The 24,735-nt window shown below is 42.3% G+C and overlaps 1 protein-coding gene across 2 annotated transcripts in view; it reads left to right on the top strand.

Moving 5' to 3' along the window:
• The window catches only part of prrc1 (proline-rich coiled-coil 1), a 31,069-nt gene extending 7,030 nt beyond the window's left edge, over positions 1–24,039 (top strand). Inside the window, exons 2-9 of one of the 2 annotated variants that reach the window (XM_072517426.1) lie at positions 3,265–3,378; positions 6,816–7,196; positions 8,976–9,121; positions 14,129–14,231; positions 17,583–17,746; positions 18,980–19,083; positions 20,041–20,143; positions 21,543–24,039. In XM_072517426.1, coding sequence (XP_072373527.1) covers positions 3,288–3,378; positions 6,816–7,196; positions 8,976–9,121; positions 14,129–14,231; positions 17,583–17,746; positions 18,980–19,083; positions 20,041–20,143; positions 21,543–21,752 — 1,302 coding nt within the window. In that variant the 5' untranslated portion in view covers positions 3,265–3,287 and the 3' untranslated portion in view covers positions 21,753–24,039. The remainder of the gene's footprint in view (positions 1–3,264; positions 3,379–6,815; positions 7,197–8,975; positions 9,122–14,128; positions 14,232–17,582; positions 17,747–18,979; positions 19,084–20,040; positions 20,144–21,542) is intronic. The other variant, XM_072517427.1, reaches the window with a different exon arrangement.
• Positions 24,040–24,735: the final 696 nt, after the last annotated feature.

Genomic DNA, 24,735 nt, shown 5'->3' with positions numbered 1-24,735 from the left:
TCTATGGTGAGATTCTGTGTTCCTCAGACAGCTGTGATGTACGTCTGTGGGCTGCTAATGGTGCTCAGTGATGAGTTGGGGTACTTTAGCTGAGGGACACATGTTCCTGGGTGCAACAATCACCAGGTTGGGAGATGTTTTTGATGCAGCTGCTTTTACAGTTATTGCTTCCTGTGATATTGGTGGAGGGGATTTATATTGAGCAGAAGGTTTGCCATTCAGCTGGGCTGTTGTATTCTCGATATTTAAATCAAATGTTTTTGCAGCTGCACCCACAATGCAGCTGTTTGTGTCCAGCCTTGATTCTTAGCAAGCTCTTCACCCATGGATGTCTTGCACCCTCATTTATCAAATACTGAGGGTCCAATATTAAGGCTCCATCTCTTCTGTTCGCCTATCCTGTGTGTTCACCTTTGATCATAACATTGAATCAAATAATGTTTTCTGCTGTTCTTCGTAACGCCTTTTCACACTTTTAAAAATTGTGGTTACCATAGTTTCCTATAATGTGCCTTTGGTTCTTCATCAATTTGCATTTATTTAGTACCTTTAGCATAAAACATAACAAGGCACTTCAAAAGATTATAATGCCAAATTTGACATCCAGTGTGGTGATGTTAAGGCAGATGGCCAAAAAACTGTCAAAGAGGTGGGTTTTAAGGAGTTTCTAAAAGGAGGGCAGAGAGAGAGTCTTTGAGTCTGGACCTAGAAGGACTGAATGCGTCCGTCACTGAGTTCTCCCCCCAAGCAGCCAGTCTTCATATTCCAGCATTGTGCATATGTGCTACGTGGTGCGATGAGAGACGGTGGGTAAAGAGACCCCTTGCCTGATCATCGGTCTGTCTTGTATTAACTGTTTAATAGCAGAGAGCTTGGTTTTCCAATTGAGGGATGACAAATCAGATGACGTTTGTATCTTTTGTTAAAGCAGGCAAATGCACATTTTTCACACGAGTAGTGAGACTCCATCTGATCTCTTTTATTTTCCAACCCCTCAACTGTTGGAAGAATTCATCAGTATATATGTGCTGTATGTGTGACGTATGGGCATTAATATCTGGGCACCGTGGCAGTTTATCCCTCTGCTTATTGACCATACAGGGTAGGGGACAGCATGTCCTGCAATGAATCATCTAATTTAATCAGTAACTGGAAGGAAAACAAAAGCCACAAGCTATTATGGCTTATGAGTGAAACACCTAGCGATGACTTGGCGGGTTGCGCTGACCAATTAACATCCGGGAACATATTAACTTTAGGCTTTTAATAGATTCCATGTTGTAGGAACCCTTTACGAAGAAGACTTTTGAGCAAATTTCAGCAACATGCAGACTGCAAAGTTCCTGGGATTGGCCCAATATGCAGTGAATGTCCAAATACAATTCTTAATCGTTCTGCAAATGTTTTAAGCTCCATCCTCCCCTACTGTTATTTAGTGTTGCTTGCGTTTGATGAGATTGAGTTTGTTTTTCACATTTAGGTAGGTGCGAGGTCACATTTTATATCTCACTACCTTTTCTGTTTAACAGAAAAATGTGCTTACTATGCTATCATATGGGTTTTATTTTTCATCAGTGAACTTTCCCCCACTTGGACACAGAAAACCTTTGACAATCACTGGATCCCCACTCTCTACTTTGTTCATAATTACAGGTGCAGTCAAAAAATAGCCCAGGAGCAAAGAGTTTTTGCTGATAGAAGTGGACTTGCTTAGCCATTAGAATGGCCTCCCATTATTTATCTTAAAACCTGCCTTGAGGTTTCCCTCATTTGTGGTTCAATTTGGCTTTGGAAACCTTACCCTAGATTTGCCAATAGGAGTTACAGAAGGCCTCTCCTCATTCTTGCCACTTTTGGAACCCACCACTCTTGAACTGACCAAATGCAGTGGTGTTAAGTATCGTGGGGGGTGGGGACACAACATGTGTGAGTGTGAATTTACTTTGGAAGCAACTCTGAAATGTTGTCATTTCAATAAGTATAATTCTGGCAGAACTCTGCTGTGCTAATATGGTGAAGCATTTAAAATTGCTTTGCATGAGATAAACAGGGTGAGGTCTGCCCAAGCTCACTCCATAGTGGAGTATTGCAATTTGTATGTAAAATTTAACACTGGAAAGATCTTAGAGATTTCATTGAATGTAGGACCCACGCTGGTTCTTATTCGCTCCCTCCCCCACCTGTGAACATTGGCAGCAGAGTGTACCATCCCCAGGATGCACCGCAGCAACTCATTAAGATTCCTTCGACAGCACCTTCCAAAACCCATGACCTCTATACCACCTAGAAGAAAAAGGACATGCTTCGGAACACCGGACCTGGAAATCTGTCGCTGTTCCTTCACCATCGCTGGGTCTCACCATCGCTAACAGCATTGTGGGTATACCTGCACGTGTGAGAAGCTGCGGTTTGAGAAGATGGCTCACCACCACCTTCTTGAGGGCAATTGCCAGATGGGCAATAAATATTGGCTTTGCTAAAGTTGCCCACATCCTGTGTATGAATACATTTTAAAACCTTGTCTTTTCAGAGTTACTATTGAATCTGCTTCCACTATCCTTTTTCAGGCAGTGAATTGCAGATCATAATTCACCGCCTGAAATGTTTTCTCCTCATTTCCCACCAGTTGTTTTGTTCTTTTGCCAATGACTATAAAACTGTGTGCTGTCACCCCCACCAGCACCATTGGAAACAGCTTTTCCTGATTTGTTCTATCTAATAATCTTTATTGTCACAAGCAGGCTTACATTAACACTGCAATGAAGTTACTGTGAAAAGCCCCTAGCCGCCACATTCCAGCGCCTGTTTGGGTACACAAAGGGTGAATTCAGAATGTCCAAATTGACTAACAAGCACGTCTTTTGGGACTTGCGGGAGGAAACCAGAGCGCCCGGAGGAAATCATCGCAGACACGGGGAGAACGTGCAGACTCTGCACAGGCAGTGACCCAAGCCTTACATCCTGGCACTGTAAAGCAATAATTCTAACCACTGTGCTACCGTGCTGCTAGTATGAAAGTCTCTCAACCCGAGTGCAGACTGGGATGTTTTGTACATTGATAATGTCCCTGGATTGATTATTTGAATTCAGTGGCGTGGCAGAGTTGGGTGAATGCAGCTAGCTGCTTTGCCGGGCATTACAAGTGCAAGATGCTGCTGTCCAAGCAGTTCTGATTTTGGAGTTGTGAAATATAACTGATCTTTTATCCTATACATATTTCTGCTTGTGGGTGGATTGCATTATCTTCACTTTGTGTGTACGCAGCAAATAGTGATTGAAGAAAAAACATGATGGAGGAAAGTGGGATTGAGACGACTCCCCCCAGTACCCCACCACCTAATACCTCGGTGACTGCCAGCAGTCCCCCACCCCCCACAGGTACTGCTGCTTAAAATTTCAAACTGAACCTTTTTCAGATGCAGAATCTCTGAATATAGATGCTCTGTGAATGTTGATGATTAAATCAGACCTAATGAAATAAACTAAGAAGAATACCTAGACAGACTTTAATGCCAATGTATTGCAATTTTTTGTAATATATTAAAGATTCTAGTTGTCATTATGGAAAAATTAGATCATGTCATAACGTTTAAGGGATCTTCTGTATAACTGACTAGGTGTTAAGAATGAATGATTTTGTTAGAAAATTAGTTATAAGAACTTAGACGCAAGAGAAGATGATTCTATGAATCCAAAAATAGAAACCGTAACATTAAGGAAATCAGGAAAAACCTCTTTTATCCAGAGTGTGTGGAACTCGCGACCACAGGGTGGGGCTGAGGTGGATTGAATAGATAATATTCAGTGGGAAGCTAGATAAGTGGTCACGGGGTTAAGGAGTATGCAGATTGAATGGATGAAAAGAGTACTGGATGAGATTTGTGTGGAGCATAGGCAACAGCATGGACTAGATGGGCTGAATGGCCTGTTTCTGTGCTGTAGAATTCTGCATATTCTATTAGCTGTAAAATTAAAATGAGGAAGTTTGAAGATTCTTTTGTTTTAGGTTATGGAGTGCTTTATCCCAAGTTGCTGTGGAGGCAGAAACTGCAATATCACTTAAAATAGAATTTTAAGCATTTTAAACAAATGTCTAAAAGGGAAAGAGAAGGAAAATGGATCACAGAACACGGTGTTGGATGGGGTTGATAGAGCCAATTAATCTACCCGTGCTATAATTTCTGTGCTTTGAGATATTTCAGATGAAACTGTGACTTCATCTGGATGCTAAGCTGCAAAATGCCGTGTTTTATTATTTAAATTATGGACTTAATCTGCTGAAATAATGAACATGTACAATTCCTCCTTGGCAGTCTTTATAAGCAAAATTTATTCGACCATGGAGCTCTTTAATATGGATTCAATCTTCCAAAACTATTTAAATCTGAAGTCAGGTGTGAGGCTAAATTTTCTGTTAACTAACATTTGAGCACATCCACTGCGTTTCCCAATAGGGAATAATTTTGCATTCAAAGGGCTCACTACTTTATAATGAGATGTGGCACAGATGCATCGTACGGAATAGGAATGTGTTTTTATTTTAACTGAAGTGCTTTGTGAACAGGATTACTGCTTTAATTTTTTCCCCCAAATTGACTCCTTGAGAGTTTGCCTGCCGTAGTATCTACCGTCCTGTTAGCAGTGGAGCTTTGAAATGGCAAGCTCACATCAGTTGTCGGGGAATCGCTGGCATTGATTATTAATGAGGTTGTAATGGTACACTTGGGCAATCAAAAATATGATTAGGCAAAGCCAGTATGGTTTTATGAAAGGGAGAGTTGAGGGAAAAACTATGCAGCTATTTGACTGTAATGTACTTCACGATCTCTCTCATGAGAGAGACCAGACAAAGACTCTTGGCGTTAAAAACTAGTCTTTATTTATAGGCTATAGCGACGGCTCTCTGCATTCTAATTGGGACACCAAAAAGCCCCGACTCTCGAATGGTGCAGACAGTTATACTTTGAGATTAGATTACAAGAAATTAGCATATCCCAATAATTTGTTACTAGCTACCTACATCCAATCATGATTATCGATTAAGGTTACACCATTCATAGTATATGAGAATACTTAACAAATCACATTAAAAGGCTTGCATGCTTAATTAAACTATCCAATCATTACAACGGCACGTATATTGTTTTGCAATTAGTGATATCGGTGGTCCGATATCTGGGTGTAGCCATTAAATCATCTCCCTTTTGCTATCAGGCTTACTGGTGCCATCACAATGGTGCCTTGTTACACATTGTGGCATAGACCTTGAATTGTAACATATGCAGCTTCTATGCCTGAAAACGGGTTTCTCAGGCGTCCTTGTAATATCTATTACACATGGCAATCCCATAGTCTGAAATTTGAAGAATTCAATTTCTCCAGTAAAATGGTGGAACTGTAGGTTTTTCAAATGGTTGCAGTATACTCTCCTATCTAAGGATGCCCAAATTGTCCTCTTCTGGAGGACAAATCAGAAAGACAAATCTTCTAAGGTTTTTGAGGGTGGAGGGTAGATGAAGGGGAAGCAGTGAAAATGGTATATTTGGACACAGTGCCACAGAAAAGTTTGTTACATTAGATAAGGGCGTAAGGGTTTTGGGGTAAACATTCACACTGATAGAAGATTTATTAGTGGATTGGAAATGGTGGGAATAAACAGATAATTTTCAGGTTGGCGGACTGTAGTTAGTGGAGTGCTGCAGGGACCTCAGCCATTCAGAATCTATAACGACATTGGTGACGATACAAAACTAGGTGAGAAAGTAAATTGTGCAGAGGCTTTACAGGTTGCAATGAGACATGGAGAGGTTCATGGAGTCGGAAAGAAGGGGAAGGTAATAGTATGATGTGGAGAAAAGTGAAGTTCACTTAAGAAGGAAAGAAAAACTGACTTTTAAGTGGTGAGAAATTATAAAATGTTCGGGGGTAATTGGATGTCCTTATACACTAAACAAAGTTATGCAGATACAGCAAGCAACTGGAATGTTGATCTTTATTACAAAGCGATAGAGAAAAGAAGTCTTACTGCAATTGTGTGCACGCAGTTTTGGTTTCTGTATCAAAAGAGTTATATACTTGCCTTGGACAGGTATAATAACAATCTTTATTGTCACAAGTAGGCTTACATTAACACTGCAATGAAGTTACTGTGAAAATGCCTGTTCAGATACACAGAGGGAGAATTCAGAATGTCCAAATTACCTAACAGCACGTCTCTCGGGACTTGTGGGAGGAGACCGGAACACCCGGAGGAAACCCACACAGACACGGAGAACGTGCAGACTCCACACAAGACAGTGGCCCAAGCTGGGAATCGAACCTGGGACCCCGGCGTTGGGAAGCAACAGTGCTAACCACTGCTGCCCATATGTATGACAGTTCACTGGATTAATACCTGGGCTGGGGGTGCTGACCTCTGGAGAAAGATTAAGTTGAATGGGCCTATAGTTTAGAAGAATTGAGAGATGATCGCATTAAACTATGTAAGATTCTGGTCGGACTTGATTGGATAAATAAGGGATTGAGAAATTTCTTTATTTGGTTGTGAGTCTTGGGAATTTTCTGCTCCTGAGAGCTGTGAATTCTCAGTCGTTGAGTGGTAGTATTTTTTGGACTCAGGGAATTGGGTGGGAATATTGAGTTGATGTTAAAATCAGCCACGATCTGATTAAATGGTAGGGCGAGTTTGGGGAAGGGGGTGTGGCCTAACTGACCGACTCATATTTCTTACTTTTACGAGAACAATGTAAGTGTTGATTATATGCTTTTAAACTTTTCATTTTTTTTTGTTTCCCTTTTGGCTTATCTGTCTGCAGTTCTGCCCAGTCCTCTATCCAAACCTATCACCAGCTCTATCCCTCCATTGTCTCCCTCAACCTTTTCCACGCCTCCTCCTCCTCAAACCCACATGCCTCCTGCCAGGTCTTCCACACCCCTGACTGTGGGGTCTTCTGCTGTCGCTTCCCCCATTCATCCGGCTGTTGCTCATCCCGGGCCTGCAGCATACAGCAGTCCCATTACCTTTCCTCCTTCAGCACCTCCGATGTGCTCTCCTGCTGGTCCTGCTTTTTCTGCACCTCCCGTAGGTCCACCCATCACTGGTTTCTCCATGGCTGCAAATTACGACATCACCCGAGGTCACGCTGGTCGAACCCCTCAAACCCCACTGATGCCAACCTTTTCTTCATCCGTCACAGGTGGTAGTTTAATTTTAATGTTCCATTTTTGTTTACAGAGTGCATTTACCGAAGTTGAAATTTGTGCATAGTGTTTAATGTTGTTAACTTAGATACATCTTTTAACACTTATTTTTAAATATAAATTTAGAGTACCCAATTACTTTTTTCCGATTAAGGAGCAATTTAGCGTGGCCAATCCACCTTCCCTGCATATCTTTGGGTTGTGGGGGGGCCCTGGGTCACTGTCAGTGTGGAGTTTGCACATTCTCCCACGCAGACACGGGGAGAATGTGCAAACTCCACACGGACAGTGACCCAGGGCCAGGATCGAACCCGGATCCTCGGTGCCGTGAGGCAGCAATGCTAACCACTGCGCCACCGTGCTGCCCCAATCTTTTAACACTAGTTGACATGCAAATTTGAAATCTTTTTCCTCCCCCTGTACCTTGACACGGAAAGTCTTTAGTAGTAACCATTAGCACAGATACTATCAATGTTCCAATAAAGTTGTTAATGGAAATGGGACATGAGTAACATTTTTTTTTCTTCCCGCTCAGCCTCATGTTCTGGTCCAGACCTTCCTTCTGATGCTGGTCTATAAATTGCGGTGCAACATGATCCCAATGACTCCAATTTAATTGTTACTCCCCAGTTGAAATGAAATGTAAATCACTTATTGTCACAAGTAGGCTTCAAATGAACTTACTGTGAAAAGCCCCTAGTCGCCACATTCCGGCACCTGTTCGGGGAGACTGGTGCGGGAATCGAACCATGCTGCTGGCCTGCCTTGGTCTGCTTTAAAGCTGGTTTTTATTTTAGTAGTGCTCTTCCACTTGCACACTGTTGGTGCGCATGCTTAAGGGTTGACAAAGGGGCTTACTTCTCTTGGGTAACAACATTACAGAAAGGAGTTTGATTTAAAGATGCTTTATTGTGGCTTCAGGATCTCATCTCCTCGCCTAACTTTTAGCAGGGGCCATTGTTTAGCAGTCAGGAACAGGAATTCTGGCTGATTTTCATTTTCAAAGCACCAACTGTTTAATTAGTGACCGTTGTTTGTAATGTTATGGGCCAGGGTTTAGAGAACCCTAAAGTGTATCATGGAGTTCACCTGATCCACAATGTTTAGTAGATTGTGGTATGGGGAGCACACGGCCCACTCTACAGGTGTGGTACAACAGAAATGGAAAAGTATTTTTTAAAGCAAAACAATGTTTATTCTATGAACTCAAGTTAACCTTTTTAAAACAAACAATGAACATCTTAGCACCCATTAATTCAAATACAACCCCCAAAGAATACAACACTAAGTAATCCATTAAGCTTTCCTTTTAACATCCATAAGACTTAAAACACCTCTTACCAGAAGCCCGTCAGGTTAAAGTCACTACTGTTGTTAGTTTTAAATCACCAGAATCGATTTACAGTCTTTAGGTTACAGAGAGAGATTCATACACCTTCTGGCTGTGACTGCAGCTATCCAGCTCTGAAAACGAAACTAAAACACACCCTGCAGCAAACAGCCTAAAACGAAAGTTAAAAAGCTGATGGACAGCCCAGCTCCACCCGCTCTCTGACATCACTGCAGTAGTAAACACCCATTTCTTAAAGGTACTCTCACTACAGATATTTATATACACACCCATTTCTTAAACACCCATTTCTTAAAGGTACTCTCTCATGACAGTAATTAACATTCTTGTTCTGAATTAACATTCTTGTTCTGAAATTATTTCTGCCAAACGTGAGCAGAGCAAACTTGGTTCCTCATGTTCCATATTTTTTTTTTTTTGGCAGGGGTTCGACCAAGCTCAGTGGCTCAGACCTCTGCTGCTGTTCGAAGTGGCTCCTCCATTACTTTCCCGGAGGAGACTGAAGATCCCAGGATGTCTGTCCACTATGACCAAAGCTCCTCTGGGGGAGGACTGTGGGGATTTTTTAAGGTAGGCCTCAAGAGGAGTGACACTTGGCCAGGATTTTGTGGTGAAAGAATAAATGTTCTCCGTTCATGTCGCTGATACTGACCCACTGAGTTTATCCAGACTTTGAAGCGGAAACTTGCTCTAACTGAGCATTTGATCCAGGGTGGCACTCTATAAGGCATCTGTGAGCAGGGCAAGTAACAGCAAGGTTCTTCAACCGGTGGGATTGAAGAATTTTTACTGAGACAAGCAGTGTGTAAACCAATAATTAGAAATAGGGATTAAGAGAGATGAGGACAGAAAAAGTAAAAAAAAACGTTTTGAATCTTCAACATCAATCAACCTCTAAAAAAGAATGAAACTCCCATTAAGTGTCTTTAATCTCTTGGGCATTCCCTGGTCAGTTACGAAGTCATTTCAGCAGGTATTGTGCTTATTACTAACACGTCTGAGTTAAACCCTGTAGAAGCAATGTTTCTCCTCCAGTAGTTGTTGGATTATCTCAATATTTTCACTGAACCAATCTTGGTGCTTCCGTGAGGTTCTGCAGTGGTCTGAAATCTATCTATCTATGGGTTCTAGTCTACCAGTTCAATCCTTAGCGTCAATAAATCAACACTTGGAGAAAAAGCCCAAATTCTAGAAAGGGCCGGGATACCTTAACCACATCCTTAATCGGCCTTCATCCATCAATGAAGAAGCAATCAAACTGCGACAGGTTGCCATCAACTGTTCTCATCATGACTCTTCCAAGCTAATCGAAACGGTGAATCCGGGAGCCAATGCTATCCCAGCTTGAGGTCTGGGAGGTCCGTGCCTTGTCAAGAAGCTCACTGAGCCTTTTCAATCCATGTGGGAGGAAGAAACTATCCCACAAAAAAAACCAGATGCCTCCATTGTCCACCTGTACAAGTGGAAAGGAACTTGCCAATCTTGAAACAGCCATCGCAGAATCTCGCCCCTCTCCGTCGCTGGCAAAAGCTCTGCTGGAATCCTTCTGAACCACTTAGTGCAACATCCCGACCAGGATCTGGTGTCAAGACTGTAAATGCTGTTTCTGGAAAGCTTGAACAAGCCACTGATGTAGTATTCTCGGTTTGACAGCTTTGAAAAATGTCAGAAACAGAACGTGGACTTCACCGTCATTTTTGTTGACCTGAACAAGGCCGTTGACGCAGCCAGCTGTGAGGGCCCTTTGGAAGGTCATGGAGAAATCCATCACAATGTTTCAACAGTTCCAAGACGACATGTTCGTGCGTGTCCTGGGTGATGGGGAGTCTTCTGACCCATTCCCAGTCACTAATTGAGTTTAAAACAAGGCTGCGTGCCAGTGCTAAACTTCACATTTTTCACCGCTGTACTTTCCAAAGTTTTCCATGATGGATGATCCTGATATTGAAGTCAGATATCACATGGATGGAAAGCTGCCCAATCTGACATGATTCCAGGCAAAGAACAAGGTCTCCAAGGACTACTTTGTGGCTTCCTGTTTGCTGATTACTGTGCACTAGCTGCAGGTTCAGAGCTGGACATACAATGTAGCATGGACTTGTTCTCCAATGTATGTGACAGCTTCAGCCTTACAATCAGTATGAAGAAACTGAAGTAACGTTCCAGGAAAGCCCTATCTCGAGCCCAATGTTTCAGTCCATGACCTGAACCTGTCAGCGGTGAATAAGCTCACTTATCCTGGAACCGCACACTCTCGAACTGTCTTCATAGAATTTACAGTGCAGAAGGAGGCCATTTGGCCCATCGAGTCTGCACCAACCCCTGGAAACAGTACCCTACCCAAGCCGATGCCTCCACCCCATCCCAGTAACCCCACCTAATCTTTTTGGACACTAAGGGCAATTTATCATGGCCAATCCACCTAACCTGCACATCTTTGGACTGTGGGAGGAAACCGGAGCACCCGGAGGAAACCCACGCAGACACTGGGAGAAAGTGCAGACTCCGCACAGACAGTGACCCAAGCCGGAATTGAACCTGGGACCCTGGAGCTGTGAAGCAACTGTGCTAACCACTGTGCTACCGTGCTGCCCAGGTCTTCATTGGCAGTGAGATGCATACAAGAATTGCCAAACATTGTAACCTTCGGCAGACTTTGAACATCAGTCTGGGAATGTAAGTCTCCCTGTCAAACTGAAAATCTATGGAGCGATAGTTCTGCCCACTCTGCTGTACACATGTGAGACTTGCACAGTGTACCAATGTCAGGCTAAAAGGCTCAACCACTTTCACTTAGAATCACAGAATCAATCCCTACAGTGCAGAAGGAGGCAATTCAGCCCATTGAGTCTGCACCGGCCCTTGGAAAGAGCATCCTATTTAAGCCCACGCCTCCACCCTATCCCCGCAACCAGTAACCCCACCTAATCTTTTGGACATCTTTGGACTGTGGGAGGAAACCGGAGCACCTGGAGGAAACCCACGCAGACAGGGGGAGAACGTGCAAACTCCACACAGTCAGTCACCCGAGGCCGGAATTGAACCCGGGTCCCTGGAGCTGTGAGGCAGCATTGCTAGCCACTGTGCTACCTTGCCGGCCTTTGAGCTGCCTTTGAAAGTTACTGAAGATTAGATGACAGGATGAAATACCAGACACTAGGTGCTCACCTGAGCTGGCATGCCAAGCACTCACACCGTATTGAGACAGGCACAACTGGAGTTGGGCTGGTCACGTGGCCAGAATGCCGGATACCCGTTGCCCAAAGTGATCTTCTATGGCGAGCTCGAGTCTGGGGTGCCGTCTCGGGATATCAAAGAAAACGCCACATGGACACACCAAAGGCTTCGTTTAGGAGTTTTAATGTCAACTTTTGAGTCAAGGGAGAAGCTCGCCTACGATCTCTGTACCTGGCTCAGCCAAATAACTAACCGTGTGACCTCCTTAGAAAGTAAAAGCGTATGAGAGACCAAGAAAATGCAAGGAGAGGAAATGCAAGCTCCATTGCCTGTGGTACCTTTTCCTCAGCAGAACCGTCCAAGCACAGATCGACTTTCCAAGTCACCTACGTACGCACCAGAACCCTAGCAAACACCTCAAATGATGACCATCACCTCAAAGGACGAACATGAGAATAATTCACTTACTCTGAAGTTTTCCATATGATTCTTCTGGGGTCTTTCCTGGGGAGCTAATGGACAAATACACCAACTTAATGCAATGGTGAAAATGACTCAGAATTTCAGTGCCAAGAGTATGAAAGGTTACGAAGCCAAAGCAAGTGGATGGAGTTGATATGCAAATTGACAGTGATTTCATTTGTGTGGCAACACGGGTTTGAGGGGCAGTGTGGCATTCTGTCATTATGTCCCCACCTTTGAGTTTGGAAATCAATCTGAGAGGGAGCAGAATATTTTCATTTTTTTGACATTGGGTGTCGGCTTTAAGTACTCCCAGGCTAGTTATGATGCAAGTTTGATAGATGGTAATGTTTCCAAACTAAATCTGTATAATTCTTCTGTACATTGTTAGTGTGGTCTTCTGATGCCTACGAAAGGGAAGACTGGGAGCCCTTGCGTTGTTTCACTTGGGACCCTTATAGCTGCTTTTTAAAAGCCGCTTAAAATATCTATAATTGAAATGGAAGGCGTTGAGGACCCGGTTTCGATCCCGGCTCTGAGTCACAGTCCGTGTGGAGTTTGCACATTCTCCCGGGTTTGCGTGGGTTTCGCCCCCACAACCCAAAGATGCGCAGGGTAGGTGGATTGGCCGCGCTAAATTGCCCCTTAATTGGAAAAAATGAATTGGGTACTCTAAATTTAAAAAAAAGAAGAAAAAATATAATAATTAAAATGGGCAGTGACTTGACTAAAGCGTGAAAACCATGAATCATTTAGATTAAAGCCAGTTTCAGTTGCTGGTTATAGCGTCTTTAACACTATTATTTCAGAAACAGCTGTATTCACTCAGCAGATTGCACTTTGTTTATGGCGGTAATACAAAGAGCAATCGTATATCCCTGTAAGAAACTCCTCTTGCACCAACAATTGAGTGCTGCCAAAATGCTGCACTGTTATACTGACCGTCATACGTCACAGCAGGTAAATCACGTTCGCATGAACCCATCCACGATAAACATTGCGGACTGTGCTGAGATACAGCACTGTGGATTAGTAGCAAGGCACACTCATACATTAACATTGGAAATGGGAATGTGGTCCTCCTAAAACGGCAGCCTACAATTTGCAACGGTGATTTATTTTACAATGAAATAATACACAGCTGACTTCATTTGGAAAAAACATTAAACTCCAGCCCTTTTATTATACTATATGCGAAAGCTGACAGCACAGATTAAGAACCATTACTTCCCTCGGGAGAGGAACCGATGGAGAGGCACACGCAAACACCGAATGAGTTTCCACTGCCTTTGAGAATTGGCTATTTTTATCGTGGTGTAAATAGGGGCCAGAGTTTAATTGCTTTACTGTTGGTACAGTATCACACAGCCAGTAACATAGTCCAGCCACGTTATTACAAAAAAGGATTTGGGGGCACTGGAGAGGTTGCAAAAATAATTTACCGGAATGATTCTATAATTGTGAGGTTATATCCATTGACAGTCTGAACAGTGTGTTCTTTTTTTCCCCTCGGAAAGAGAAGGCTGAGGGAGTGACCTAATAGAGGTCTTCAAAACAAAGTTCGAAAAGGCAGGCGTTAAAATGTTTCCACCAGTGGGGGAGACTAGAACCAGGGGCCATAAATCCAAAAGAGAATTCAGGAAAACCTCGAATGTGGAACTCAGTACCACATGCAGAGGTTGGAGCAAATCGTATAGGTACATTTGAGGAAGAAATTGATGGAGAAAGAAATAGAAGAATATACTGATAGGTGATGGAAGTGTGCTTGTGTGAATCATAATAACCGACTGATCAAATGGCCTGTAAATACTGAAACATAAAACTGCCATCATTTGTGACGGTGTGCCCCTTGTTGCTGATTGTGTTTCTATTAGACTCTGCCATTAAACTAGAGCAGTTTGGCATTTTTAAATTCTAATTTTCACTTATTACACTTAGGGTGTGGCGGGAAACTCTGTTGTGAAATCAGTTTTGGATAAAACCAAACATTCTATGGAGTCCATGATCACCACCCTGGATCCAGGCATGGCTCCCTACATCAGTAAGTGTAAAGCATCAAAAGTTCTAATCTATTGTACTTGCATTGTCTGAGATATAAAGTAAATGGGAATGGCTACTTTGAAGTTTGTTTAATTCCACTTTTATAACATCACTCGCCTCCACCCCAGCCCAGCCCAGCTGGAAACTACACCGGTGCGTTTGTCACCACCAGACCTGATTGCTCCCCTTCATGACCTCCAATTCTCTGTAAACTTCCGTTTATTTGAATTTCCTGTGGGTGTACTGCACCAATTGACCACTTGTTCTCTAGTGGTTCCCAGACCTCAAAAAATGTATAATTTCCATGTTTGCATCACTGGTGAGTACTGTAGTGGTTCCCAGCTTCCTTTAGTACCATCAGCGGTGACCATGCTTCATAGGCTGGAATTTTGTTACCTTGAAGACACCTGAACACGCCTTCATAATCTTAATATTTTCTCCTTGGCTTAGTGCCAGTTCTAAAATACATTGGGATGCTTTTCTACTTTACAGTGTGCGTGGCATTGTTTGATTTATAAAATATATTGACTTGAAAGTGTTATGGACATTAGTAAACTATATTCTAGATAACGGTATCATTTACGAACCATTTAAGTTGGTTGAAATGGCTCATTTTTCAAATCTGTCTTCAATCTGTACCAATCTGATTCTCTCTGACTCATCAATAACGTTTGTAAAATCTGTGAACCCATTGATGAAGCAGTGTGTGGTCAATCTGACAGAATTTGTGGTGCCTCTCGATGTAAAGAAAGAAGTTGAATTTGTATAGTGCCTTTCCTGATCGCGGGACATCGGGAAGGCTTCGCAGCCATGAAATCCTTTAGGAGCATGTTCACTGTTGGAAAGAGACTAATTGCATTCTAATTATGTGGCCTATGGCAATTTGTGATCTTGGACAATTTGAAAATGAGTCATTCAACCTGGGACTTCTGTATTACAATTCTGGCCTCTGATTGTCACCATGCCTATAATCTTCTTTTGTGACTTGAAGAGTTTTGTTGCGCCCTGTGATGAGAGTTGGGGTGTTTTGGCCCATTAAAGACACTATGTTACGTATATGTTGAAAATTGCTTTCTGAAATTAATCTCGCCCTCTGCTGGTGGGGATTGATTGTGATATACAGTGGATAGGCTGTACATGAGCTTTCATGGAACTTTGCACAAGGTACCATGCAGGGGTCTATTGCAAATTAAGGTGTAACACTACATTTAAAATTGCTAAGCAGGTTGGGCAGCACGGTGGTGCAGTGGTTAGAACTGCTGCTTCACTGCGCCGAGGACCCGGGTTAGATCACGCTCTGGGTCACTGTCCGTGTGGAATTTGCACATTCTCCCTGTTTCTGTGTGGGTCTCACCCCCACAACCCAAAAGGGTAGGTGAATTGGCCACACTAAAATTGCCCCTTAATTGGGAAGAAAAGGAATTGAGTGCTCTAAATTTATTTTTAAAAATTGCTTAGCAGGGACATAAAATGTAAGAGTTAAAGTAGTTTTACAATCAGCAAGAAGCAATGTCCATTCTGGGACTGTTTCTGCTCACTGTGAATATCAGCTCTTTGGATTTAGGGTAGAGGGCATGGCGGCCAAATTTGCAGAATATAGGAACAGGAGGAGCAGCCACTTGGCATGTTGTGCCTGCTCTGTCATCTACCTCTGTGCCATTTCCCTGTATTATTTCCATATCCCCTGATGTCATGTATCTCCAGAAATCTATTTATGCTTTCTGTATAAGTTGATCCCACATATGTTTAAGCTTTCCTCTTTTTAAAAAAAAAAATGCCCAAATTGGCATTACTTCTTTGCTTTACTTTAATCCATTTTTGTCCCTGATGGTAACATGCAAGGCATAATAGAGAGGGGTGTAGAGTGACCCTAGTTTAGAGAGGGATCATGGGGTGGATTTCTAGCAGAAGGCATGAGTGGGTGACAAAACCTGATGAAATGTGGAAGATGTATGAAATTACGCAAGAGAACGCGGGTTCCAACTTTTCGGGATGTCCAGAGTTCCGACAAATGAATTCAACATCTCGAGTAATTAAGACAAATAGCCGTGAATCCTTTAAGAAGCTGTGAACTGCATGATGCGGAAACCGTGGGGACGGTTGTGCTGGAGAACTTTAAAATTTCATAGACTGTGTGGACGTTGAGACATTTGATTATGTTAAATGCGGCGTAAATGTAAGTTTGCCTAGTTATGTCCTAAATAGCCTACTTATTTTAGTTTTGTTATTGGCTCATAAGAGGGCTTGTGCGTAAAATACGCTTTGCTCCTTAGACCTTATAGGGCTGTTCGATGACTTCTGTGCCTGTGGTCTATCTAAACAGAGAAATTATGTTCTTTAAATGGCACTTGATTAATGAGCAGGACCTTCTTGGCCCTTTTAAATGTTGTGCATGCAGGAATATGAAATTTCAGCTGTGTGTGTGTCAGCTTGGCTCAGTTTTTACCACTTTCTCCTCTAAAGGTTCAAGTTCTACTCCAAGAGCGAAGCTCATCAAAACAGTGTGTTAGGAAAACAAAGGTAGTTTAAAGGGATTAATATTTGCATTAGTAAATGTTAGAAATAAGGTATAATTTAATATTTCTGTGCCTGGAAGGTTAAAACCTAGAGTTGGATTCATGCTGGACAAAAGTGTTTGTATGTGTGGTGGTTAGTTTAAGTTCCAACTGTGTTTCTACTGTGCTGGGAGAGGGATGTGGCGTGAAGAATAAATATTAGCTGCAGTCAGTGCTTAGCAACTGGAGGCCCTTTTAAGGGGAAGAAAGCATTTACGTTTTCGCTGGATTTATTGCAGTTGGAGACAGGGCACAGGGAAGCGAATCCTCTGAACTCTGCCAGGGGAAGCTGAACAGGATGAGGGCGTAGGTGTGTGTGTTTGTGGGAGGGGGGGGGGGGGGGGGGGTGGCAGCGGGGCAGCTCCATCCCCATCTCTCGTCTTTTACGAAGCAAATTAATTATTGTAACACCAGTAAAAAAACAAAAGCTTATTCTGTCAGAGGATGGAGTGCTGAAATCTTTCTTGCTGTTGCAACAAATTATTCCAATTTCTCTAAAGAATCGGTGGTGGAAGGGGTATGGTTTATTAACAAAACATTAGTTAGGCAGCATCTAGAAAACAAAAGATCCATTAATATTCATGGTGGAATAGTTTGGCTATTGCTGGAAGGATCCTCTAAGATGCTGAATGTCCTGCATTTATTTAATTTACCTTGGTTTAATTTTCTCTTTGCTTCGTGGGACGATTGGGGCTATGCACATTTCTGGGTGATTAGACTTGGGAAAACTTTCCGGGTAATATCCAATGAGAGGAACCCTCTCTTGACTGGCTTGCCTTTTTTCTCTCCTGCTCTAGAATCGGGTGGCGATCTGGATGTTTTGGTAACTTCCAATAAAGATGTCAAAGTGGCAGCTATTCGGGATGCCTTCCAGGAAATGTTTGGATTGGCCACAGTTACTGGGGAAGCCGGCCAATCAAATATTGCCCCACAACCTGTTGGCTATGCAGCAGGAGTAAAGGTAAGTTTTTTTGTTTGAGTTCTTCAATAGCTCTTGTCACTGACAGACCAAGAGTTTAGAGAGGAATTATGGGGTGGATTTCTAGCAGAAGGCATGAGTGGATGACAAAACCTGATGAAATGTGGAAGATGTATGAAATTACGCAAGAGGCAAAGGAACGCGGGTTCCAACTTTTCGGGATGTCCAGAGTTCCGGCAAACGAATTCAACATCTCGAGTAATTAAGACAAATAGCTGGGAATCCTTTAAGAAGCTGTGAACTGCATGATGGGAAAACTTTGGGGATGGTTGTGCTGGAGAACTTTAAAATATCATAGACTGTGTAGTACGTTGAGACATTTGACAATGTTAAATGCAACTTCGCCTAGTTATGCCCCAGAGTCTGCTTTGCAGTCTGGTCACTAGAGGGCAGAGATGACCAAATTAAAACGTGTGTAGCTATGAAGCCAATTGAAAGGCAAATCAGGATGAGGGTGTATAATGGGCAGCTGATTGGCTATAATGTATTTGGTGCTTATGCCACAGTTACATTTCACTGACATTAAGGCTGGGCCAATCAGAATTTTGTCATGCATTTAGGCACAGTCGACAATATTTTGATTTTATAGTATCGTTTTGTGGCCCCAAATAGATCATAGAATTTACAGTGCAGAAGGAGGCCATTCGGCCCATTGAGTCTGCACAGGCCCATGTAAGGAGCACCCAAGCCCACGCCTCCACCGTATCCCTGTAATCCAGTAACACCATCTAACCTTTTTGGACACTAAGGGCAATTTATCATGGCCAATCCACCTAACCTGCACACCTTTGGACTGTGGGAGGAAACCAGATCACCCTGAAGAAACACACGCAGACACGGGGAGAACGTGCATACTCCGCACAGGCAGTGACCCAAGCCGGGAATCGAACCTGAGATCTTGGAACTGCGAGGCAATTGTGCTAACCACTGTGCTACCGTGCGGCCACATAAGGACAGATGCAGGTGTGACAGGGCAATAAGGAAATGGTAGACTCGAGGGTGGGTAATTGTTGCCCATTTCTGAAGCTTTGTTTGCGCATCCTTGGCCTTGTTCCTAAGGTCATAGCCATGTGCATCTTTTACTAGACAATAAAAATACGCACAATTTTTTAAAATGAGAAAGTTGTGTTCATGTTGCATTTGATGTATGTGTCGTTTCATCCCTCCTCTGTCTCTTTCCCCCCCCCCCCCCCCCCCCCCCCCCCCCCCAATCAGGGAGCCCAGGAAAGGATCGATAGTCTGCGAAGATCAGGAATGATTCATGAAAGACAGGTGACGGTTTCCATCGAGAATTTCCTTGCAGAATTGCTCCCAGACAGGTAAGCAACACCTCCCTCTTAAATATTTGTCGGAATGTTTTTACAATAATGTTACACTTGTGCAGTTAGGCAATGGTCAGCTAACGAGATTAGAGACAGTATCAAGCTGAAAGAAAACTCTTGCAATCAATGCAAAGGGATGTAGAAATCCTGCAAACTGGAAGGGCTGTAAAAAGCAGCAAAAGGAGACAAAGAATGTAATGAGGCGCACAACTAAAATATTTTATATATGTGTGTGTATATATATATATATATATATTTGCAAGGGGCATCAAAACTAACCGGTTTTATAGATATTTGCAGAACAAGAGTGGTCAGTGTGGGTCCATTAAAGACAGATGCAGGTGTGACTGGGTAACAAGGAAATGTTAGACTTGAGGGTGGGTAAGGTTGAGCTATACATCAGCCATGATCTCATTGAATGGTGGAGCTGGGTGAGGAGCTGAAGCATCTCTCCGTGTCCGTAGGTTTTTCATTCACCTGAAGCTCTTAGAATCACGAGAAGTTTGGTTTGAGAGCTAAAGTACTTGTCACATTTGGTGGCATGTTCAAATTCAGCTTAGCAGCCACCCTAGAGCAACGAACGGTGATGATTTTTAACTTTTTATTCGTGCTGTCACATAACACTGGCCATCACATAGCAGGCAAATTGCATTTATCTAAACACTCTTGTTATGAGCACCAGTGACTGTAGCAGTAAACCTTAGATTCTGCTTACAAGGCTCCATTTTGAGCCGGGCAAAGTCACACTCCCGAGTGTGGCGTGATTAGAAAGTGCACTGCTTGGATTTTAAGCCATTCCTTCGGGCAGATTCCCGTTTATATCGAGTGTGAATTTGATCTAACTGCTGTAATTCATTGTCAATGTCCACCGCTGAACGGTGTTATTTACATGTGCATCCTGGGATTACCAGGTGTGATTACTTCATCTTCATCTATATAAATGTTGTTTTCCAGGTGGTTTGACATTGGTTGTTTGATTCTTGAAGATCCAGCTCATGGTATTCGTTTGGAAAACTTCACACAGGCAACACCAGTGCCTTTAGAATATGTGCAACAGGTCAGTGGGTGCTTTATACTGGTCCCTGATGATTTCAGAAAATAACTAGCTTTATAAAAGCTATGTGATTCAGCTTAAAATGTCTCATTTTGACCTTAGCAGTGAGTAATGGAATAGTTCCAGGAACTGGTCACTCAACTTTGCATTAAACCAGAGCATAGATGTGAAACTTTTATATGCAATTTTGGATTTTGTTGCAAATGTAATGACTGCAAATAGGTGCTGATGGGCATGCAGTATGTTACATCCACGGTGAGTTAGGGTAGGTAATCTGTGTGTTTAAATTGATGTCCTTAATATCTATTATTAACGTTTAAATAATTTTAAACACCAACTACCTGAGCCTTTTTGTACCATCTTTTTGGGGAACTTGCATGTATGTGAAAGAAGTGGATGTGGTCTGACCCCATAAAAAGTCTCTTCAGATAAATTATTATTAAATGTATTTGATATGAGAGCGATTCATCCAATCAGTGGCTTAGGAGTGTGTCGAAACTTGGGAGAATGTTCAGCATTCCAGAGGAGGTGGTTGGGGAGAATAGTGCAGATCCAATTAAGGGGGAAACTAGGTGAGCAGATGCAGGATACAAACTAGATTCAGAAAGGAATAGAAGGTTATGCTGATAGCGAGAGTTAAGTCACGTAGAGAATAAACACCAATTTGGGCCGGGCATTAACTGCTGTTAAGTGACTTGGTGTCTGGTTACAAGCCATCCTTGTCTCTAATTTGAGATGGAGATGGTAGACCATGTGATCTTTTCCTGTCAACCTTGCGTTTTATATTTGTATTAATCTGAAATTTCTCTCTCCAAGTTAACTTATTTCTCATTTTATTTACTTCCTCTAGAGTAGCAGCCCAAACAATTGGCAGACCAATGCTTTGAATGTTTGTATTTATTGGCCTGCAGCACAATTTCAAATCCACTATGGTGGACTAAGAGATGGGCAGTTTGTCATTCGCCTGAATCCAGCAACACCAACTTGCATTTAACATCATAAAACGCTATGAAGCAAAATACAACTGAACCACATATGACTATACTTGTGCAGATAGGTTTTAAGGAGCGTCCTAAAGGAGGCGAGAGAGGTTTAGGGAGGAAATGCCAGGGCTTTATGGCTGCTTACCTGAAGGTGCAACCATCAGTGGTGGAGCTGGAGAAAGCAGCAATGTGCCAGATGCCAGAATGAGAGGCGTGCACAGATCTGGGAGGGTTTGGTGGCTGAAGGAGGTTGCAGAGGTAGGGAACGGCAAACCCATGGAGGGATTTTGGAAACCAGGATGAGAATTTTAAAATTGAGTTGCTGAATTGGATCATTCAATATATTTGGAAGGAAATGTTGGTTTTCAATACCTTTTTGATGCATTTGCTTAAAATGGGAATGTTTTGTTTTAAAACAGGCGCAAAACCTCACGCCTTCTGATTACAATCTGCGGTGGTCTGGGCTGATGGTGACTGTAGGGGAAGTGTTGGAGAGGAGTTTACCCCAGGTCAACAGGAATGATTGGCACATCATGTTTACAGGGATGTCACGAAGGCAGATGATCTACAGCGCGGCCAAATCGTTAGCGGGAATGTACAAGCAGCGTCTACCATCAAAGTCCATTTAACACGTAACGCTGTGGCCTTCTGCTCAGTGGGGGCATTTTCTTAAAAATGTTGCTTCACTACATGCTCGAGAATGGTTTAACTTTGTATTTTTATACTCCAATCAACAAAACTCAGTTGCTGAACCAAAACGTGTCTCGTAGTTGCCTAGTATGCCAGCACAGGAACTGGGACATTCCAGAGACTGAAGATCCAGTGTAATGGGAAAATTTTTGTAAAATGTGTATTATAACTTTATATTAAATTTAGCAATATTTTTCGTGCTGAGATATGGCACCTAAGGAAATTAGACACTAAAAGTTGGTAACGCTTATGACTGATATCATCTACATCAGCTAATCATTATAAAAAATTGTGACCAGGTATGGGTTAATGTGCAGGGTGTTCAAACACCGTGTTTTTATTTCACTATTCCCTACCTCTGCCCTTGAGTTATAAGCTTGTATTATAAAATGATGGATGCATGATTTACAGAATACAGCTTGTCAGCCCACTTGAAAACAATGGTCTGGCAGCTGATTACTCAAGTTAAATTGCAACAATATAGAATGAAAGACTTTGTTTAAAACAAAACCCAACCATCTCATCCTTGAAAACTCTAGATTATCTCCACTGCCAAGTAAAGCTATTGCTGGGCTTGTTTGGATTATTCTGGACACTTATTTTGTCGTCATATCTAAGGGAATAAAACTGAAATGTCACTAGTGATGCCGCTGTTTTCTTTGAAATGCTGCCTTAATTCCACATCAGTCCGCCCCGTTTTGAACGGAATATACCTTGAAGTTGAAGTTTAATAGTTTGTACTGCAATAAGTCGTGCTGCAATAGTTTGTATATATGAGTAATTCCTTCGTCAAATTGGTACAATTATCCTTGGCACAAGCAGTTTATAAATAAACCATAGCCAAAGTATTTTAATGGTGAATTTTCAGTTTGGTTCATGTTGTGTATCTTCCAAAACCGGGTTGCTGCCACTGTTTTGACAGTGGTGTCGCACATTGCCTCTGGGTATTTTTTTTTTTTTTTGAATAAAAGATTATGCTGCCACTTAAATTACCAGAAGATAAATTAAGATTCACAGAGCGAAGTAAATTTGCTGAGATGTCACCACGATGATCTGCCAAATGCTGTATAACTTAAGTTGACCATTTTTTCTTTTCAAGTTTCACTTTTTTTTTTCTTACTCTCCTCTGCAGCCTTCAATAAAAAATCCTGTAAGTTATGTGGGAGAGTCCAGAATGAGCCCTTACAATTAAAACAAGTCTGTCAGGAAGGACTTCTTCACACAAAGGGTGGTGAAAATCTCTTCTCCCAAAAGGTGTTGCGACTGGGACGTCTGATCATTTACAAACTGGAATCGCTAGATTTTTCTGGTTTTGGCAAGAGCATTAAGGGTTCCATGGCCGAGGCGGGTAGATAGAATTAAGATACAGATCATCAATGATCTAAATGAATAGCAGAAGAGAACCGATGGGGCTGAATGACTGCCTATTCCTGTGCAACAGGCTCGAAGGGCTGAATGGCCTCCTCCGTTTCGAAGTTCTGCTATTTCATTGTGGAAAGGCGAAATTTTCAGAAACTTCCCTTTTGATTTTGTTGGTTGGTGCCACATATTTTTTGCCGATATTTTCCGTGGGGGCTCCTGCATTGACAGGTCAGTAGCAGGCAGATCAATGAATATATTCACTTGCCAAAGATCCTCAGCACTTGCTTGAATCCCTTAATGACCAAAGTTAATGGTTCATCAGGCAAAATCAGACCCTGCATATTTTGGCGTCCTTCGCAAACCTTTTCTGTTGCGAGGATCAGGACCGACTGGTAAGTGGTTTGGATTTGAAATAAGTTCTCTAATTTATTTAGCTTCATGGCTTGCTGATTTTGATGACTTGAAGAGTAGAATAAAGCATTCAAAAAACTTTGTCTTTAGCAGTGTCCTGTGCGCGCACAGTTAAGAGTCTTCACCAGATACAAAATGCATCATCCCATGTTTTTCAGTGCGTTCAGTTTAGTCAGTTTTTAGGAATTGTGAGCCTGTTCCTTGGCACAGATGCCGTTACTGTCTTCCTAACCATCTTGATTTGTCGCGCTTTTAAAGATACTGAACTCTTTGAGAATGTGTGCAGTGCAAAATGGTTCCATTTTCAGAACACATGTCATTAATAATGGCCATTGAGGACCCAATTTCAGTGTCCTTAGAAATGTTAATGTGGAGATTTTGTTATTTGGTCTACCTTATTGCAAAGTTTACATTTTTACCTGAATTTAAATAAAAGGTCCTTTTTAAACATGACAGTAACACGCCTCTTTATTTTGATGCTGTTTGCGATTCTGGGTCCTTAAGTCCAAGTTTAAATTGTTTTTGGTGGTGATAAAATTATTCTTCCCACAGGAGAATAAACTGACATGGTCCTGAAGCATTGTGCAACCAGACCCTTCCGTTTTTAGTTCGCATTGAAGTAAGAAAAAGGAAATGTTATAAAATTACTTTGTCGGATGTGAATGTTGCTGGCATTTACTGCCCAACCCGGATTGTGTTTCGAGCTGGGAGTGAGCACTTGCTTGAACTGCTGCAGTCCCATGTGGTGTGGAGAGGGGAATTCAGGTTTTTGACCTACCGTCAGTGAAGAAATGTCAATGCTTCCAAGTCCGGATAGTGTGTGTGTGGCTTGGAAGGGGACTTGCAGTTAGTGGTGCTCCCATATGTTTGCTGCATTTTTCCTTCTAGATGGTAGCGATTGTGAGTTTGAGGGATGCTGTTGAGGGGAGGTTTGGCGAGTTGCTACCGTGCATCTTGTATATATTATAGTGAATGGACATTAACCTTTTGGGAGGCATAAAGTCTTATGCAGTACGATTATTGTGTAAAACACCAATTACTTGGAAGAAAGATTCAGTGAGGAAAGAAGATATTGAGTGGATAAAGAGTATGGCCGTTGACCTTTATCGCAAGAGAGCTTGAATACAAGAGAAAGGTCTTGCTGCAATT

Source organism: Scyliorhinus torazame, chromosome 9, assembly GCF_047496885.1.
Source record: "Scyliorhinus torazame isolate Kashiwa2021f chromosome 9, sScyTor2.1, whole genome shotgun sequence".
In the NCBI taxonomy this organism is placed as follows: Eukaryota; Metazoa; Chordata; class Chondrichthyes; order Carcharhiniformes; family Scyliorhinidae; genus Scyliorhinus; species Scyliorhinus torazame.
Note: the sequence above shows the minus strand (reverse complement) of the source record. Positions and strands in the feature narration are given on the sequence as shown.